This window comes from Paramecium tetraurelia, assembly GCF_000141845.1.
Source record: "Paramecium tetraurelia macronuclear, complete genome".
Taxonomy (NCBI): Eukaryota; Ciliophora; class Oligohymenophorea; order Peniculida; family Parameciidae; genus Paramecium; species Paramecium tetraurelia.
Genome location: NC_006058.1, coordinates 838,300 through 859,366, shown reverse-complemented (window position 1 = coordinate 859,366; position 21,067 = coordinate 838,300). Strand labels below are relative to the sequence as shown.

At 26.1% G+C, this 21,067-nt stretch overlaps 7 protein-coding genes and 1 pseudogene across 7 annotated transcripts; 4 read left to right on the top strand and 4 right to left on the bottom strand. All coding sequences in view use genetic code 6, as the record gives it.

Moving 5' to 3' along the window:
* Nucleotides 1-858: 858 nt before the first annotated feature.
* On the bottom strand, nt 859-3,445 carry PTMB.416 (hypothetical protein). Its single annotated transcript, XM_001347204.1, has 7 exons — nt 859-1,013; nt 1,036-1,139; nt 1,163-1,352; nt 1,381-1,509; nt 1,535-3,079; nt 3,102-3,222; nt 3,248-3,445. The coding sequence occupies 7 exons, from the start codon at nt 3,443-3,445 to the stop codon at nt 859-861; spliced, it is 2,442 nt and encodes an 813-aa protein (XP_001347240.1).
* A 317-nt stretch (nt 3,446-3,762) lies between these two features.
* CK2A1 (Casein kinase II alpha subunit) lies at nt 3,763-4,854 on the top strand. Its single annotated transcript, XM_001347203.1, has 5 exons — nt 3,763-3,864; nt 3,892-4,464; nt 4,488-4,636; nt 4,663-4,765; nt 4,789-4,854. 5 exons carry the CDS (start codon nt 3,763-3,765, stop codon nt 4,852-4,854), a joined length of 993 nt encoding a protein of 330 aa, XP_001347239.1.
* A 48-nt stretch (nt 4,855-4,902) lies between these two features.
* Nucleotides 4,903-7,126, bottom strand: PTMB.414 (Zn-carboxypeptidase). The annotated part of the gene is made up of 5 exons (XM_001347202.1): nt 4,903-5,248; nt 5,271-5,547; nt 5,573-6,096; nt 6,122-6,702; nt 6,728-7,126. The coding sequence occupies 5 exons, from the start codon at nt 7,124-7,126 to the stop codon at nt 4,903-4,905; spliced, it is 2,127 nt and encodes a 708-aa protein (XP_001347238.1).
* A 173-nt stretch (nt 7,127-7,299) lies between these two features.
* On the top strand, nt 7,300-7,927 carry PTMB.413-bc (hypothetical protein). The annotated part of the gene is made up of 3 exons (XM_001347201.1): nt 7,300-7,455; nt 7,482-7,659; nt 7,686-7,927. 3 exons carry the CDS (start codon nt 7,300-7,302, stop codon nt 7,925-7,927), a joined length of 576 nt encoding a protein of 191 aa, XP_001347237.1.
* A 25-nt stretch (nt 7,928-7,952) lies between these two features.
* Nucleotides 7,953-9,587, top strand: PTMB.413c (Phenylalanyl-tRNA synthetase alpha subunit). Its single annotated transcript, XM_001347200.1, has 4 exons — nt 7,953-8,111; nt 8,138-8,684; nt 8,711-9,325; nt 9,352-9,587. The coding sequence occupies 4 exons, from the start codon at nt 7,953-7,955 to the stop codon at nt 9,585-9,587; spliced, it is 1,557 nt and encodes a 518-aa protein (XP_001347236.1).
* Nucleotides 9,588-9,623: 36 nt separating this feature from the next.
* PTMB.412 (DRIM-related protein) lies at nt 9,624-17,421 on the bottom strand. The annotated part of the gene is made up of 4 exons (XM_001347199.1): nt 9,624-9,854; nt 9,881-16,996; nt 17,019-17,137; nt 17,163-17,421. The coding sequence occupies 4 exons, from the start codon at nt 17,419-17,421 to the stop codon at nt 9,624-9,626; spliced, it is 7,725 nt and encodes a 2,574-aa protein (XP_001347235.1).
* Nucleotides 17,422-17,882: 461 nt separating this feature from the next.
* Nucleotides 17,883-18,913, top strand: PTMB.411c (annotated as a pseudogene).
* A 1,183-nt stretch (nt 18,914-20,096) lies between these two features.
* Nucleotides 20,097-20,943, bottom strand: PTMB.410 (hypothetical protein). The annotated part of the gene is made up of 4 exons (XM_001347198.1): nt 20,097-20,177; nt 20,201-20,416; nt 20,441-20,839; nt 20,863-20,943. The coding sequence occupies 4 exons, from the start codon at nt 20,941-20,943 to the stop codon at nt 20,097-20,099; spliced, it is 777 nt and encodes a 258-aa protein (XP_001347234.1).
* Between the last annotated feature and the right edge of the window lie 124 nt (nt 20,944-21,067).

Below are 21,067 nucleotides of genomic sequence, written 5' to 3'. Positions count from 1 at the left end.
TATAAATATGTTATCTAATATCAATTAGTGTCTCTTCGACATTATGCTTTACAACCCATACTACTTTACTCATGCACAAATTCCATACAATTTCCTCTAGAAGCTCTACATTTTCCAATTTGCCAATTAAGGTATACTATACCTCTCCTTTATTCAAACATCACTCTTATTTGTTTCCCTTAAACTATTACCTAAACCCAAATACTGGGCAAGAAACAAGTTTTGGACTATACTCCCCTATTCACAAGGAGCACTTACACTTATTTGGTTTTTCAATCGCTACATCATTCCCAACGAAGGATTTCAATTCGTATTTGGCAAATAAATTCAACACATCTAAGAACAAAATCTGCTATAAAAACCTTTACTTTACAATAGACAATACATAATTAACAAGTTGATGTGTTACAATGAAGATTAATCCAAAACTACATCTAATAAAAAATTATCCCTCAATTAAAAATTAAAGGATGCCAATCAAATCATTATAGATAAATCTCTTGACAATTCTAAAGTCCGATAAATTTACTAGTTAGAATTCGATCAATAAATATATTCTGATATTCTACTCTATAAAAGAGATTTATAAAGCTATCAATTGAGTCCTCCCTGATTCATGAGAAAATGAGATATTATATATTTATATAAAACGTGAATTCGACTATATCTATTATTTCTTACTATTTCTTAATACTTGTCTTATTTATATTTTTTTAGTTTTTTAATGAAGGATCTTGTTGTCCCTTTAAACAGTTTTTATTGATTATTATTGTTTACAATTTGTGAGGTGAGACACAATATAATAAATAAATCATATTTGAATTGTTAATTTAAGATGATTATTAATCATATGAAATATCATTCTAAGCCTAATATCCAATTTAGTGTATTCAACATTTATTTACATAAATGATCGTTATTTCCAATAATTTATATTGTACATTGCATATTCGGTAATACTATAAATTTGATCATGTAATTTTAATTAACATTTGTCAATTCAAAAATGCCACCTAAATTAATGTATATTATTACAAAGTTTATAAGTGATGTATTTTAATTATCTATCATTAAAATAATCCAATTATTGATCCTAAAATTATTGATATGAATTGAATTCACATAACTTTGGAAATATTCTAAATTCATTTTAAGTTTTTACTTTTTTAAATAATTTCCTGTTTTTACAATTTTTGGATTCAACAAAAATGTATCTCCTCTGAAAATTTATTATTTCTTCTATCTCCATTTTGTTCTAAAGACTTATAAACTTATATCCTTGAAATCCATAAAGGAGACTAATGTTGTTGTTAAAAAGAAGTTTGATGTTATCTATTTGTTAGCCCACTCAGCTATTAATAAATAAATATTAAAAGTTACCTGAAAATACTACATTCACCAATCTATAATTTTCAAACTATTTAAAAATTCCTATTACTTCTTATTAAACTTATTGACCTGGTTCAATTTTATCAGGAATCTTATCTGGCTTTAGCCACATCGAAAATTCTTCAAATATCATAATTTAAATTACGTTTATTATCTCCTTCGAATTACATCTTGCACCTTTCGAAATTTGATTGGGTCTTATTTCCAATATATAAAATTAACTTTAAATAGTTTTTCTCCTTCAAAGGAACATATTGTAATGCTTATTTTATTCCTACTTAAAGCTAAGGGGAATTTACTAATGCAGCTTTACCCTTTATAGTAGCGAGTTTAAAACGCTTCTTTTAAGATTCTGATAAACCATATGTATGTAATAACTCAAATTAGGAATTGTCATATTTAGCATACTTTCCTGTATACTACTTGATTGGTATCTATTGATCCATTTTCAAAGGGAAATATTATTAAGTTAAAGTGGATTAGCTTAATCCATCAAAATTTTCATCAAACTCCTTCTTTTTTGCTATATTAGAGTTTAAATGATTCATAGGAGGTTATTCTCTTTTATTTTCTCCATGCAGATAATTTTAGTTTGGCATTTCTAATAAATTATTATTTTTTTCAAATTAATTAGCATTAGCTTATTTTTATTGATTTTATTAGTCAAAAGTAGAATAAATGTAGTTCTAATTAATATTATTTTACTATTAGTTTTACTTTTATTATTAAAATGATGATTACTAATATTATTATTACTAATATTACTAAAATTACTACTATTATTATTATTATTATTATTATTATTACTGTTAATTTACATATGATCCTAATTTTGTTGGTGTCATGTATTACTAATTATCTGGATTGGGAGTTTGAAATTAATTGTTCCAATAATCCTCAATTTCTTTTTATTTTTTCTATTTTTATAATTATTCTTCAGCTTCTAATCTATTTTATTCTTATTTTAGTTATTCTAGTTTTAATTGCTCTCTTTTCTTCTCTTCTAATCTTATTTATTCTTACTTAATTTATTCCTATCTAATTTATTCTTATTTCTCTTGCTCCTTTCTTTCATTCTCCCTTTTTTATTCTTCAATCCTCAACTATTCCTACTTAATTTACTCTTCTCTAATTTTGGCTAATCTTAATTCTTCTTCTTACTATCTCTTAATTTCTTCTTATTTTTTTTATTCTTCAATTTATTTCTATTATATTTATGAATGTTATTATTGTATTTTTGATTCTTCGATAGCTCTTCTTAGCATCTCATCTTCATTTTAAAATTATGAATATTGTTATTACTATAAATTTTGTTACTTTAATTCTTTCTATTATTTAGGAGGTGGGTAATCAAAATCCTTATTTTATATTTTCTAAATATGAGCTAATGTCTTCTTTTTCAATGAATTATAAGCTCCTGGAGTACATTCCTTTTCAAGATAACCATAATAATATTTTTAGAATTTCTATACAAAATCTTTAAGGGAATAGAGTTCTGCTAGTTCATCCTCATTTAAAACGCCATCATACTGTTCTGCTTTACGGATGAGATTTTCAAACGACTTTTCCATTACATTCATAGATTCACTATAAGTAACTAAAACTTCATTTATGTATCCCATATCAGAATCATTAACCAAGGTTTCATTAATCATCTCAATGTCTTAGTAAATTGCCTATTTGCTTTGATCTTAAGTAGGATATGTAGTTACTTAGTTAAAGCATGGTTTCATCCCTTTATTTATTATTATCAAGTTGTTTTGAAATAGGTTCTTGGGAAGCCTTATTAGGATCAAATGGCAAAATGAGACTTGATGAAGGTGGGAATTTAACCTAATATTTTGTATAAGGCATATACTCCCATTTAAAGTAATTCGTCATATTGGATTTTGAATTTAGTGGGTGAACCTTTTGAATCTTTTGGAAATTTGGTGGCAAGATGTTCAACCAATTCAAGGGCCAAGTTTAAGAATTCAACACTTGATTGGGGATCTAAATTGATATTGGATAGAACCTTATCCTTGAAATAAATCAGCACCGCGATTGGGATTGCCATCCCCTAATTTATGAGTACAGATATTTCCAATGAATGTCAACAAAGGTCTAGTTTAAATGTATTTGTTTATAAATTTGGCAGATTTGATAACGATTGCATCTTTGATAAGCTAAGATATGATTGATAATACTCTCAAGATTAATAATTTCCTCAAGGGTGGTTCATTTGAATTGAAAACATGGAGAGCATATTCAATGGTGGCATCAATTAATTCAGGGTCATTAGCATGAAGTTTGTCAATGATTTTTTATGCATTTCTATTGTAGGCAGCTTTGTCTTGAGTGGCAGTTTGTATTTATATTTGTTGCATTAATAATATGAATTAAATTTTGTAAATACCTCCAAAGTATTATGCAAATTTCAATAAGAGTCAACCAAAGGAATATTGGGATTATGATAATTTTGAGAATGAATGGGGAGTATAACTAAATATTTAATGTTAATAGGATAGTGATTAATATGAAGTGATAAGGAAGATAGGGAGGGGGAAATATTCAGATGTGTATGAAGGAATCAAGTATCCTTAAGGGACAAGAGTAGTGATTAAAGTGTTGAAACCAGTGAAGAAATAGAAAATAAAAAGAGAAACTAAAATATTACTCACAATTAGAGGTCATCCAAATGTGATAGAGTTGTCAGACATTGTCAGAGATCCATCATCTAAAACACCATGTTTGATTTTTGATTACATCGATCATGTTGATTTTAGAAGTTTGTTTCCTAAATTAACTGATTATGAAATAAGATTCTACCTTTTCGAATTAATTAAAGCCTTAGACTATTGCCATTCAAAAGGTATTATGCATAGAGATGTAAAACCACAAAATATAATTGTTGATCCAAAAAAGAAATTGTTAAAATTACTTGATTTTGGTTTGGCTGAATATTACCATCCAGGACAAGATTACAACGTGAGAGTTGCATCACGTTATTTCAAAGGACCAGAATTATTAGTTGATAATGTATATTATGATTATTCATTGGATATATGGAGCACTGGAGCAATGATGGCATCTATGGTATCTAATTTAGATAACCTTAGATCTTTAAAAAAGAACCTTTTTTTTAAGGTTAGGATAATTATGACTAATTGGTTGTGATATCTAAAGTGTTGGGAACTGAAGAGTTACAAGCTTACATTAAGAAATATAGAATTAGATTGGATCCTGTATTGGAATCTAAATTAGGAAAGTAACTATAGAATCTCTGTTTATTAGTTATCCAAAGAAGGAATGGGTTAAATTTATAAATGCTGAAAATAAACATTTGTGTAGTGAGGAGGCTATTGATATTCTCTCAAGAATGCTCGTTTATGATCATGTAAAACTATTCATCTATTTCAGGCCCTCAGAATCACACCTAAAGATGCAATGGATCATCCATATTTCTTACCTGTCAAAGGTAAATGATTATCATTATCATTGTTATTAAATTTATCATAAATAAACAATCATCAATCATCCTGGCAGCCTTTTACTCTTTCCATTTAGAAGTTTTCTGATGAATGGTAGAGGTGTCCCTATACTCTATTGCATATTATCTAGAATTGGAAAATTGTATATAGTTTTCTTCGGAATTATTTAAGTAATGTTGATTTATTCAATTGTCTAATTAAATGGAGAACCACTTAAATGAGATGAGGCTCTCTGTTTGTTTTCAAATCTGAACGACTACAATAACTTGCTATTTGTTCTCCCTCTCTTCTGAATCAAATTCCTGCTCTCATTACTGTTGGCATTCTTAGATCGAAATTCCCAATTCTGAATACTCAAATCAGGATACAATGATGGACGTGGCTAATCTCTAATTAACATCTATTAATTACTTTTTGGTCAGCAAATATAAGGGAGTGGCCTTAATTCTCCTTGATACACTCTACACTTTCATATGTTTAAAAATAGCATCTCCTTATTCTATCAAATTCTAATGGCTTAATTCCTTCTTCATTTGATTCTAAAGTTCGTTCAACTTCTCCTTATCATAATCTTCGAATATCTCTGCATCGGATTAACTATTATTCTCATCATCGGAATCATGTTTTACTTCTGTTTATTCTACTTTCAATGACATTTCATTTATTTTCTTTAGCAATTGATTTGATTCTATAATTCATATCTTTAGCCTTACTTAATTATTTTTAATGCTATTGTTTCATATTCAAATACAGAAATATTGTTTCTGCTATGCAAAATCCACTTTTTACCCAATCACAACTCATGAATCTCACATTCTTTCCCTTTTAATAACCACAAAACGAAGCTTCTATGGTATAGCAAATAGATTCAATAAATTAATTAGCATAAGCTCTAGCTGTTCCCATTTTAAATTTTGGTATTCCAAATTCACACGATCTGAATCGAAATGAATCCAATCTTTATTAAAGAATCAATGGAATTATCTTGGTTTCAGAACTAAGTGTAGGACAATACATAAATATATTCTTCCTGACCTAATGACCATGAAAATCAAAATAGCCAATTAGTTTTTATTGATTATCTTCAATCAAACATTTCAATGCTTTCACTTCTGGTAATAATGTCAGATCTGCCTCCTAAAATTATCTATTTAGATCTACTCCACTTAAACCATTTCTGTAATTGCCTACTATTACTCCATCTGGATTCAACATTGGTATTATCTTAAAAATTATGCTGTTTTGTTATATAAAATTTATACTTTTTCCTTAGATATTAGGCCATGAAAGATTCGCCTAACAAAAATGAGATAAAACCTTATATCATATAAGAACTGCAAGTTTCAGACGGATGCACTCTAGCTGTTAAAATAATAATCTTTTTATTCTTGTCGATAGATTTATCAGTGATTATTATTAGAGGCAACACCAATCCAGATAAAGTATTTGATATTTTTAATTTAGTGAAATATTGTTTTGATGATTTACTCCATTTTTTAATTTTATTTATTAACTAACTGTAAGTGTAAGGTGGCAGAGTTGCAAATGAGACTTCATCATTTTCATACTCAAAATAATATGCAAAGGAGAGTATAAAGTATTAGCCTTGTTATTGATATTTGATGTTATCACCTTATTGAGTAAAATATTTGATTTTACTCTTTTCTGATAATACATAAGGTTTCATTCCTTTAATATATAAGCTTTGAGGTTTTGTGAAATTGCAAATATTAAATTTGACTTTTCTTTATTCATTTTATGTTATTTTAAAATAAAACCAATTACTATGACCTATAGAATTGGTATCAATTCTCATATATAAATTATATTCGTCATTTGAAATCTAACAATATGATTGAATTAATTACTTAATCAACTCGATCAAGATTGCCAGATTCGAAGTTAGAATCAAATTTCATTCCTTATTTTATCATCCCAACAAAAGGTCTGTAAATTTTCGGTATTTAAATTTCAAAATCCTATTGTTCCTCTGTATTATTAATTAGCATATGAATTTATTTAGTATTATAGAATGGTTAGCTCAAGTAAATCGTTTTATTGTTAGTCATAGCTTTTGGAACATCTAAGTTTAAAAAGCGACATTATTTTTTTGATTCTTAAATCATGGGCTTATTTTCAAAAGTGTTATTGCCTTCTACATTATTTTAGACGGTTTTGGATTTTTTAATGGATTGTTCTAAATCTTATTGATCAATATCATTCGATGAATCAAATCCTTCTCTTGAACTGCATTGTTTAAGAATCATTTATATAAAATTATCATTTAAGGGGTATTTAATTATTGATTATATATGTGAAGATTAACTAAATATTGGAAGAGAATCTAAATTACAGAATTCTAAGACAATTCAAGTTACAAACGGAAATTGAAAATAATTATTAATCAAAAAATAACACGTTGCATTAATTTATTTATTTAATGTTTGTTCTTCTCCTATTTTCAACCATTTAAGCACTTTCAACTGGATTAGATGGTGGCAAAGAATTGTGTATGGGAGTCTAAGGAAAGAGAACGGCATTATTCTAAATCTCTTTTGTGGTCTCTGGATTCTAGGAAGACAACATTGAGATGAAAGTAAAATTGGAAATATTAAATTTTAGTTCTATTCTCCAAGAAAAACTCTTTTGAAATCTAGTATAAAATAGAAGGAAGGCAATTATAAAGAAATAATGACAGATGATGGATAATACGAAGTCTGCTTCAAATCATTAGATAAATATTATAAATTGATTAGTTTTAACTTTGACTTTGTAGAAGAAAACGATTTGGCATTGGCAGGTAAATCATTATCTTTATGTGAATAGAAACTATGGATTAAATGGCTGAAGATATGAAATAAGCTTATAGAAGTTTAAAAACAATCTAAAATAATTAACATTATTAAAACGATAGAGAAAATGAACATTAGAGAATGCTAGAATCAACAGAAAAGAAGTTATGGTGGTGTTCAGCAGGCAAGATGGGAGCTTTAATTGTGATTTGCATTTCTCAAATTTATATGTTAACAGGATACTTCAAAGGGAAATCATTTGGTCCAAATGTTTGAGATTTTTATATAAATTAATATATTTATGGATTAAAAGCAAGATCATGCAAATACCATTCTGACTTAATTGGAGTCAGCAGAAACCCTAAACTCTCTGGAAGTGGCTAAATCTTTGTCTATTAATCATTAAGATCTTGTTGGGTGTCTATTGCAATTAGAATCTGCAAATTATATTAAGACAGAAGTACAAAGAATATTAATTATGATTAGGGATTAAAATAGGATTAATTGATCTTAACTGATGAAGGCAATACCATATTAAACTCTCAATCAGGAGAGTATGAAATCTATTAGAAAGTACCAGAAGCAGGAATATCAATGGTTGATTTATAAAAGGTATTTGGAATTGAACAAGTGCCTAAAGTGAAATAGGAATAAGGAGAAAAGAAAGAAAAATAAGTTGAAGATCCAAAAAAAAGGTAATTTGATTAAGGTTTTGGAAATGCTAAGAAGATGGGCTATATTAAGATGGATAAAGGAGTGATAACTAAAGTTGCTAATGATTTGCCTGATAAAATTAAATTGGAATTATAATCATTTAACACTATTAAATTAGGCTCATAATAAGCTAAATTATTAGTTGAAAGGAAACTCGCTATGATTTCTACTATTAAATATTTTGAAATCAAAAAAGGGTTTAAATACGCTCCAAAATTCAGAGAATAATTTGCAGCTTTAACTACAGAGTAATTATTAAGTGGAGAGTGGAAAGAGTGTGAATACAAAAGCATTAATTTAAATGCTGAAGGAGAAAAGAGTAATTAGTCTAATTAATAATAATAGTTTCTATGGGTAATTTGCATCCACTTTTAAAGGTAAGGAAATAGTTTTCATAAATACTTATTGGATTAGGATTTGAAGAAATGCCAACCAATCAATTTGTGGAATCTTCTTTCTGGAATTTCGATGCTCTATTTTAACCATAAAAACATCCAGCAAGAGATGCTCATGATACTTTCTTTTGCAGCGATCCAGAATTGAGTGAAGAGGTTGACACAACTCTTAGAGATAAGGTTAAATCTATGCATTAGACAGGAGGTGTTGGTAGTATTGGGTATCAATATGAATGGTCACATGAAGAATCCAGAAAAAATATATTAAGAACTCATACAACAGCTGTCTCTTCCAAAATGTTATATAGAATTGCATAACAATATAAAGAAAAGGGTTACTTCCCAAAGAAATACTTTAGTATTGATAAAGTGTTTAGAAATGAAACTTTAGATGCTACTCATTTGGCTGAATTTCACTAGATTGAAGGAGTTGTCATTGATAAGAATGCTTCATTAGGATAACTAATGGGTATTATTAGAGAGTTCTTTAGATAAATTGGAATTAATAAATTGTGGTTTAAACCAACATATAATCCATATACCGAGCCGAGTATGGAAATTTATGGTAAAATATATTCTAAATTTTTGTAGGATATCATCCTGTTCTAAAAAAGAAAGTAGAGATAGGCAATTCTGGTGTGTTTAGACCTGAAATGTTGGCACCTCTTGGATTTCCAGAAGATGTGAATGTAATTGCATGGGGATTGGGATTGGAAAGACCCACTATGATTTATTACGACATTCGAGATATTAGAACTATGGTTGGACCAGAAGTCAAAGTTGAAACTGTTAGATCTAATGCTTTCTGTGTCTTTGAAAGTAAGTGATATATTTTAATATAAATATTATATACAAATGCATTATCATTCCTTAGCAATTTTGCCTCTTTTCATTAATAATTTATTCTTTTTCTACATCAACTTGGTTTTCATCTTTCTTTATCTTTTTTCCTAAAATTTCTAAGGGTCTTTTATTGCTAACATCTTCGTTTATATCTTCCTCTCCCCTTTCACTTTATTTAACTCTTGTTAAATTACAGAATACATAGATATGAATTCTTGAGGTCCTAGCTATTTCTCTATCAATTTCAAAATCTAATAATTTATATTTAATATAGTACCTAGTCTATTATTGGCATATCTTATTATAATGATTGAATTTTCAATGTGCTCTCTATCATTTTTTGATTGCTTTCAAATCCATTACTCATTATGTATTTGTAAAATTCCATTAAATTTTCAATTCCTTTATTTAATTTTAATTATTTCGCCATTAAATTTGTTGTAATTTTTAATATACAATCAAAAATTAATTGAATTAGAGATTGCTGGTTTAATTCTTTTAATAAATTTAGATAATCTAAAATAAATTAGAATGTTAGTTCTTGATTTACAATAATTTGATTTCTTGCAAATTTTATTAAGAAGAGATATTTGGTTATATTTTACATGTTTTTGACAATGTGGTCTTGTTAAATTTAAATTTGAGTATGAATAATTGCTAAGTGCTTAGATCTTATAAATAATTAAATAGCCTGATTTGCAGTTTCTTAGTGTGGATATGATAAACATTTGAATAATTTACAAATAGTATTTTATTCATAAATTAAAATTAATTAGCTTTCATCAATTACATTTAGAAGTTTTAATAAAGAACAGAGTGATTCTTATAACTCTGGAAATTCTGAGACTGATATTGCCTCTAATTCATTAGCCCATTGACTATTTTTTAGGTTTTTGTTTTGAATATTCTTGGCTTAGATTGTATTTTTCCATTCATTCCAATTAGTGATACACTTATCAATTAACTCATTTGAAGATAAAATGAATTTAGATTAATAATACTTCAGATGATCTTTTAAAATATATAAACTCTCTAAGCCTGATATTTAAACCTTTAATTTCTCATTTGTCATCCAAATCAAAGAATTTTGAGTAAATTTCATAATTTTATCTTAAGTAGTCTTCTATATCAATATATTTAACACATTGCTCAGTTGTTCTTTTAGAGAATCTACATCTTCTTTAACCAATGCCACAATCAAAGAGAAATATGAAATTTCTGATAATTTATTAACAGTATCTTATGGGAAAAACTAGAATATTTATTACAAGCATTAAAGGATGATTTACCTTCCACCAAAATATTTATACTATAGATTTGCAATTATAAAATCATAATGTTATTATAAGACTTAACTTGATAAAGGATATTTTATTAGAAAATTAATGTAAATTTATTAGGATAGATGTTACGTCTTTTTGGTTGTTTATAACATGGATTCTCTAACTTTCATAATGATATCATAAATTTATGGCAATGGCCAAATTTCATGAATAATCAATTTCAAGCATTCTAATGCTTCATTGGATTCTAAATAGAGATCTATAAAATGAACTAATGTTTTTTATTATTGTAAAGTGAATTCATTGAGCTTGCTATCTAAAATAGCTTTTAATAAGAGAAATGAATCCCTGATAAATTATTCATCAGTTGATGTTATAGTAGATAAGCATTACATAGCATTTTAGACAATCTATTTTTTAAATTAGGTGACCCAATCGAACTTTTTGATCATTGCTGAAATGACTGATACACATTCGGTAATCATGTCTTTATGACTTAGACAATCTAAAATGATTGAGAACATCTTCTATAAAAGAGGAGAATCTTCAACATTTTAAATATTATGGTGAAGAAGCTTGATGCTAAGAAAATTTACAAGGCCATAAATAATTGTACTTGATGTTTTCAATTTGTTTTATTTGATGTAAGTAGATATAGATTATGATCCATAGGATGGTAATTAAATTGTCATAATATCTTCTTTAGTAATTCGTTTATAGGTTCCTTGAGCATAAGTAAAATCTAAATTGTGACTTTATTTCAAGGAATCTGCTAGTTTATAACTAGTTTCGCAAATCATGAGATAGATTACTTAAACTAAGTTTTGAACCGATGAATTATTAATTAATCCTAAATATAGATGTTCAAAGATAAGTCGAAGTTTGCTTTATAAATTGTGAGAAATCTAATATTGAGTAATATAATAATCTATAGTTCCAATTAATTTAGGTAGTGAATTAACAAAATTAATTAATTGACCAACCATTTTAAAATTCTGCATTCCTTTTTTACTTTTAAGTTCTTTAGTTTTCTTAGGTAAAGTCTCAGTATCTTTTTCTGTGCATAATCTTCCGAATACCTCATCTAATAATATTTCCATTATTTCTTCTAAGCAATTGTCAATTTGACCAATTTCGGTGATTTATTCTAATAATAATCCTAAAGTATAAGATAGAACATGATTTTCAAATCCTTAAATAAGTATAGATTTCATTTAAATGATGATGAATTTTAAAAATATAGGTCCAATTTTTCTACTTAAATCCAATAAGCATTTTCTGGTTTCATCTCTCACGTCATTATCTTTACTCTTCAATAACCTACATAATTTGCCAACAAGTCTATTTAATTCTACCATGAAGTTTTCAGGTGGCAATTATATAATCAATTCTGTCAAAGATATACATAGTTACACTCTATGTTTTTCATCCAATAAAAATAGATTTTTTAAAGGTAAATAAATTTACTTTAATAATATATTTGATCTTTCCTACCATTCCTAAATTTCATCAACAGTAATATCTATAATTTAATTCCAAAATTGATTAGAAACATCTTTGATTTCTCTAACTTTTGCTAAATCCTTCTCTTGTTAAATTAAGCTTCTATAACTGAATTCAAAATCGATGATTTGAGCATTTTATTATTCATCCTCAATACTTATGTATTATTGCAAGTAATCCTATAATTTTGATTCTGAATTCATTTGCAATCTTTCTTTAATCAATTTGATGACATTAAAATTGTCATCTTTATTAGAAGCAATCACTGTAATTGTCTTAATAAGAGCATTTGACAATTATTGTTTATTCCCTATCATGCTCTTCTCTAACTTTTTAGTCAATTATTGCATGAGACTTATTCTTCTATCAAAATCAAATTGGCTACAGATGTACCCATACATTTAAATAGAAACATCTTGTAAAGTTAAATAGTGTGATTTATTAGCGTCTGTCAATTTGTGTTTATGATTATTCAATTCACCTCCTGCGTAAAATATATAAAAATCTAAAAGAGGCAACATAATTTTAGATATTGAATCAATCAAAAGAATTGGAATTTATGACAATCTTTTCTAAATCAATTGAACACCCTTGATTCTTTTGGTTAATTATATATCAAATAGTAAATTGAATACATTTTAATCGGCATTCTCATTCTCAAACAACACTTTAAATTCACAATAATTGCTATCATATTATTCATCAATCATATTTAATGGTTGATTATTCAGAATTTATTATGTGTATTCATCTATCTTTATGCATAATAAATATTATTCAAATAATTAAATTGCAGCTTTAACTGAAGTTTCTTCGTTGATTTTCATTATTTAAATCATTTAAGGTAGATAATTTTATTTTATATAATCAGATTGTATATTCTTACTTAAATAACTCTTAAATATCTCTAAAACTGAAATTCTAATTGATAATTCTGAACTTGTTAATAAATAAAAGCAATTTTATAAAATTAATTCAGTTGTTTGTTAATTATTGTGGATGATCTTTTAAAATTGTAAACAAGCCTCTAAGCACTTTTCAAATTCAATCTCTTCAGTTACCTGATTTCTTTAGTTCATTGCCTTTAATAGATAAACGTCGTTTTCATTTAAAGGGTATTATTCCTTAAATTTATGAGCCATCGAAATTATGACGTCTACTAATAGATTTCTTGTGGTCAAATTCTTAACTAAAATTAAGAGTTTTGAATATGACTAAAATAAATCAACCACCAATTAGTACTCAACTACTATTTCTTTATCTAAAATGCATTTTATGCAGTTATTTAATAATTTACCCATTAAATTGTGATTATATATTTGACTATCATACAATTTAGGATTATTTATTTATTTACTGAACAAAAATAAACATTCATTCAGAATTGAATTCTTAATTTCCTTTCTATTCATCAAAATTGTATAAATTAGATAAACCATATTGATATCTTTAATTTAATCACTCTCTGACTCAATATTAGAACGAACGTTGTTCAATAGACAACTTAATAATAGTTCACCATATTGTTAGGAAAATAAAGAGCTAAGTTGATTTGGTTCTAATTCAATTGTTGCTGATGGTTCACTCAATTGATATATTGAATACAAAATACTATTTAGAATTTGAATACAATTTCTTTAGGATGAAATCTTTTGTGATATTTACTGTTTAAGTTAATGAGCCAATCGACCATCTTCATCCTAACCTAAATGAATTTGTTTGATGTAAGTAAAATCATATAATAAGAAAAATCTACTAAGGAGTAATTCGTGATTTTAACATAGGAATTATTAATAATCTTTTATCAAACAAATATTTTAGAGTAATTTTAATACTCCAGATGGTTATGATTTAGAATCTATCACTATTTTCTCAAATCCTTAAATGAATCCGTTATCTTATAAACAGAATTATAAATTGTTTTAGATCATCGATGTATAAGTTTGTTCACAATGATACTTATTTACTATTTAACATAACCTTTTAACTCCCACCTTCCATAATTCTTTAGATAAGGAAGTAACATTTTCATTTTATTTTAATTCATATGCTTGATTTAATAATTGTCTAATTATAGTGATTTATTTCTCCAATTATTCAACATTAATTTAATAACCAAATTTCTCAATCAAATTCTTTAAAATTTTCAAATATTATATCTTTATTTGAATAGGCACTTCATTTAAATCATTATGAAAACCGTGGTTAGCTTATATCAAAGTAATTAATTCATTTTATAAGTTTAGGTTGCTTAATTATTCAAATACTGCATTCCTTCTAACTTAAATGGCAGAATTCTTATGCTTTTTCTTGTGTAGTTTTTATTTACTAAATATTTTTGGATATAAAACATTAAGAATATATAATTTATATTATTCTTATAAATGTTAAGGTAGATCCAATTAAAACCTTATGATTTCACCTTTAAATGTATTACCATTAATCATCTATTCCATACTACTGAAAAACTCATTAATAATACCATGATATTCTTATAAATTATTTTAGATCTCTACAAATTTTATGTTATTTAATGCTATCATCTATGTCGATTCATCATCTTTTAGTAACCAATGTTTAAAAAGTTGAATTTAAGATGATTAATGTAACATTTTCAAATGAAATTGAGATGTTTTATCGCCATACCTTCTCTTATAATATTATTCTACTTTACTACAATTAATATCTTCGTCATACTATTATTACAAATATTTTGTTGAAATTTCGAAGATAGTTTGTTTAATAGATTAATTCAATTCACAATGCTGAATAGCCTACGCAAATACTTCATCAAAACAAACTTAAGACTCTAATTATTCTTCATCCTATTCTAAATAACAGTGTTTATCCAAATAAGACAAATTCACTTTTTCATATTAATAATGTGTAATCAAAAATATTCTCAAAATACTTTATATATTGCATTTAGATAATACTGTGCTCAATAACTCTCTTATTGTTTATCTAACCAATAAAAATTTAGTAAATGCAAGCCCAAAAGCATATCTTTCAATTTATTTATAATTTGTACTTTTATTAACTAAGTTTTTTAAATTAATTATTGAATTTTTAATTCTCCTCTCATTATCAATATTAATTTTCTCACTATCGATATCAATCATTAATTGCAATTATTCGGAATTCTCTATTTAATTTAACTGTTATGCACAGATCAATCTAATTTATCTTTTTCTACTCATTAAACCAATTTCTAAATGATTCTATGGAATATTTTTCATTAAAGTAAAGAATTCTTTTGTTTATAAATTCATTCTACTGAATAAATTATAAATAGATCTATTCAATTCAATTTATTTTATTTCTGGATTTTACAAAATTTTAATCATTATTCCATCTTCAAATGATTTATTGTCTTAATGTTATTCTGCATATAACAATTCAACTTCTTCTGTTATTTCTAATTTATGTTGGCTTAGTTTTTCGATTTTTTCTATTATTTCAGAATAATCTATTTTCTGATCTTAAGAAATTATTTTCTTATTTAAAATATTTAGAGTTACTTACAATTTATTAATTATTTATTATTTAATCTATGGTGGAAATTCTACCATCTGAATTAATTTACATAATGAAAGTATGTAAAAATTGTTGTCGGTTTCCAATAACTTGTTAAATAATTCTGAATTATATAATTGATCTAATTAATCAGGTGTCAATTTATCAATACAATGGATTTCATCTAATTTCAATAACAAAATTAATGCTTCTTCTTTTTATCTGAATAGCTACTAGAAAGTTGCTGCAATTAAGAGTTTATAAATATTGGAACTTTAATGAGTTGGCTATTACAAAATTACTTCAATAATGCTGGAAAATTCTTCAATTGTAATTTAGTTAAGCATTTTATTTACAAATGTACTGTTTGAAATGATGATCTCTTCAATTTATATATTATGGAGTCTTAATAAATAACCAATAGAATCAGAATCATTAACAAATGTTATAATTTCATTTACGATTTAAGGTGTAACCTTCCTTTTATTATTTTTCAGTAGTTCAATCAAAATTATTTAATCGAGAGATTATGTTCTCTATTTTAAATCTTTAAATATTTCCAATAAACTAATCATGATTTTTGGAGATTAATGAGGTTTCTCAACGACATTTTGAACCAAGACTATATAAAATTATGAAATAAGTTCTTTATTTTCTGTCTTCCAAATTTCATCAATAACTTTAAAAGTATTGTTTGCTAAGTATCCTTTGATTGATTAAATAGAAATATAGATGGAGTAACTAAGCTATTTATGATCTACGATACACAAAGCTCTATGTATTAAGGTTCTATTTTTTCTAAATAAATATCCTACAGCCTCAGAGGCTAATTTCTTGATAATATTAAATTTTGAAGAGAAGCAGACTTCTTACATTAGTTAAATGAAAGGTTCAAATTAATTTATTAACACTTTTTCTAAATATTTAATTGCATAAGCTATGAATAAGAAGCTCTTTTCTAAATGTTCTACTTATTCAATATCAATTTAAGATAAAATTTCTCTAATTGTTGTTTCTAAATATGGATAAAATTCTTCTCTCGTATCCTTAATTAAATATGGCAAGGTGTCGAGAACTAAATTTTTGCTACTCTAGAATATAGAATATTGATACCTTTTCTTTTAAGTAAGTATAAGCAATATCAAGTAATTATTTCAGATTGACTAAGATTTAAGGTAAGGATTATGCATAATTGTATGACTCATTCATATACCTTTTTTCCATTAATGTAGCTATGAAAATAGATTATATGTATACATAAAGAGCTTCGCTTCAACTCAATGATGTCTCTAAAGTAACAACCAGAGATATCTGATTTAGTTTCAATATGAATGTCTTCAATTCTACGTTAAAGATTAATATCAATTTCTTCTCTCTATTATTTTGTGGTTTTGAATCTGTGTCTTTTATCAACTTTTTCCTCAAGATGATAGTGTCGGATAACTCTAGCTGCTTACTTTGGTTCCTATAGTGTTTCTTTTTTTGATTGACGCTTTGTAGGAATATATTTAACCATAAATTAATAATTTAAGAGCAAATGAACAGAATTGATCCTTTATATAATTTTTTATAATAATCTTAATGAAATATTTGTTGATATTATTAACTATTAGGATTAACAAAATGTAAATGATTTCATTTGATTTTGAATGACTTATGGTTTATTTCAAATAATAGAAAAATGATTAATTTACATTAAATAGTATCAAAGATAATTCAATGAAAAAAGGTGAGAATTCATATTTTTGATCCTAATGAGTTAGTTTATTTTTATTTACAACATTATTTATAGATTTTTAAAACATAATTAATATTAGTAATTTTTTTCATACTAATTTTATATAACTGAGGAAAATGAGAGATCACACGAAAGTTGAATTTTAATGAAAGGATTTGCATGGCTGAATAATATGGAGCATCATAACGCACGATTAATGCGACTTAAAAATATATTTAATAATTCAAAAGAGGCAGGTAATGCAATAAGTAGGTTAAATGAAGAAGAGATCAAAGTTAGTAGGTGATAACATAAATATACTTTTGAAAGAAGTTAGATGAAGTGGAAATCTATAAAAAGTGAATTTCGAAGATCCGGATAATTCTGATGAAGAAGAAGATGTTTTAGATCTGGAAGAGTTGGAGGAATCAGGATGAAGAAAGGGAGAAGAAAGGGTGAAGCAAAACAAGTAAAAAGAAAAAATTAAAGTAATTTTTTTAAATATAATAAATAGGATTAAGAATTATACAATGTTGACAAATTGTCAAATTCAGAAGCAATGTTGAATAAAAAATATAACATTCAAAATAGAGTTTATGATATTCTCATATGTACTGATGTAAAACTTATGGATTTTTAGGTAAATTTGATTTGTGATAATTTAAGAAATTGAGGGAAGATTAGTTGAAAACTTTAAGATAATTATATGATGTATTAATGATGGATCCACCTAGGTAATTGTCAAGTTCATAACCATCAAGAGGAGTTGCAATTGCTTATTAATTCATGACTGATGAAAATATTAGAAAAATGCCCATAGAAACATTGTAGGAAAATGGTATTATTTTAATATGGTAAAATTATTAAAATTATTAATAAGGAAGATTAATACTAAATATAAGGTAACATGTAAATAAATTGAACAATGGGGTTATAATGTAATTGATGAAATAAAATGGTGTAAGAAGACTGTGAATTGGAAGATTGCTAAAGGCCATGGGTTTTACTTATAACATGCGAAAGAAAATTGGCATAAAAGTAACTGTCTTCATTATTTCTAAACTAGGGTAATCTAAATTTGATCCAAACAGATTAAGATAAGATGTCACAAGTGATATCATATTTAATTAAAGAAGAGGTTAAAGTCAGAAACCAGAAGAAATATATTGATATTTTGAACAACTAGTTCCAAATAGTAATATAACATTATTTTAAAGGCTATTATTTGTAGATAATTGGGAGAAGAAATAATGTTAGAGAGAATAGGTAAATGATAGGAAATGAATTATGATATTGTATCTATTTTTGAGCTATTTTATTTTGAAATTAAATCCATAGATACTTAGATACTCGAATTATTATTATATTATTGATAGAATATGGGCTGTATTTGTAAAACTTAAGCAAATTAATAAACAATCAAAACCAAACTTGTTATTGTGGGATTGGAATAGAGTGGAAAAACAGCCATATTCGAATATATTAAGCGAGGAAATTTCTTTGAAACTCAGCCAACAGAAGGTAAGGGTTTAGATTATATGATAAGGTTATAATGTTGATTTTAATAATAAGGATTATTTGATATTTGATTTAGCGGGTAGAACACCGAATTTATGGTAGCATTATTATTAAAATGCAGATGGAATTATATTTGTCATTGATTCTTCAAAAAAAGAAAACTTATAATAAGTTAAGGAGTAGCTTATGAAGTTAAATCAAGATATAGAATTATTGAATGTAAAACAAAAACTTTAAATAGATAGGAGTTCTGATTATGTTTACAAAATCAGATTTATAGCTTATTGATTGTGAGGCTTTTTTGGAAGAATGCGAAGTCTTAAAAAACACAGAATAAGAAAAGGTTTGGTAGAGTTGCAGTTCTAAGACAGGAGAAGGAATTAATGAAGGAATCTAGAAGCTGATGCTGCTAATTAAAAAATGGAATATCAGACGACAGAAAATCTGAATATCCTTTGATTAATTCAATATAATAAACATTAAACTATAAATGAAAATTTAAATAAATGAAGGATAATGAGTGGTATAGTAACATTTATACAAACTTTTATGTAAAGGTTAGTAAAATGGACAATACGCTTTATGGTTAACATTCTTGTTTGGTAAGTCAACATTACATTGGTATTCCTAAAGTTACTAAGTTTATTTTTATTCTTTGACTTAAACTGAAAAATCAGAATAATTGATCTTGGGGATTGGATTCATAGTCACCGCTAACACTAGATTGCTATATTTTAGTAATTAGGTTAGTATAATCTGATTCTTAACAATACAGTTTGAATAAGTGGACTAATTTGATTCAGCCTTTTTTTTTTGCTTTCTTAGTATTTTTTGTACTCTTCATCCAAAAGAGAATGTGAAAAGTACATTTTTTCAGGAAAGCATGGATAAATATTGTAATAACTACTAAAATAATAAAATATTTAAAATATATCCACTTTAATATATGATCGATATCAAATTTAACCTGCCTATCTAATATTGGAAGTGCCTGTTCTTACTGTTGATCTTGTAACTGTTGTAGTTGCAGTGGCTGCCTAGGATATTTATTTATTTATACTCTTGCTTTTTCTTTCTTTAAGGCTTCCAATTCAATTTCGACATTCATTAACTTCTCTTAAGCTTCATTATAATCATGATTCACTTCTTAGAACTTTCTCTTCCACACTTCAACTTCACTGTTGTTCTAAGTTACTCTTTCTGTTATGAGAGTACTCTCTTAAGCTTCCTATAATTCGAATTACAAATGACGATTCTCTTCTTCAAGTTCTTTTATCTAGTTAAAATCAACATATATTACTCTTGCATAATCTATTTCCTTTACTATTTTAATTTCCTTCTTTTTTTCCAACTCTTTAATTACTGATTGTAGATAAAGGCATTCTTCTCTCCATGGCTACTCAATTTCTTCTCTTGATACTATAACAACAGAAACAACCATCTATTGTTTTGTACAGCATTAAAATTCATTATTATTATCAACTTATGATTAGCTTATTCCGCTTCCAACATTATTAATTTGAAAACTCTGTCCAGGATTTATAACAGAACATGATCTGTAATTTGTATTTAAAACTCTGCTGGCATAAGAATTATATTTTTCTTTTTTATGCCAAAATTGATATGCCTCTGGTCTCTCAATTTTCTTAACTGCATAATCTTCCCTTAACAATGTAGGCTCAGTAGTGTACGATGTATACTACTCATTAAAATCAATTATACTTATTTAATTGTCTCTGGTTGTTAGTTGATTATTTGTCTTTCAATAAAGGATTCTTATTTTGTCGAAATAAATGTGCTCATATCTTCAAAAAGAAAAAAATTAATTCTCAATAAATTTTTATATTAATATGATAGTTTAATGAAATCTCCTTAATTCTCTTAATATTCATTTTATTTTCCTAGCTTAACATTGTGTTACGGTTTG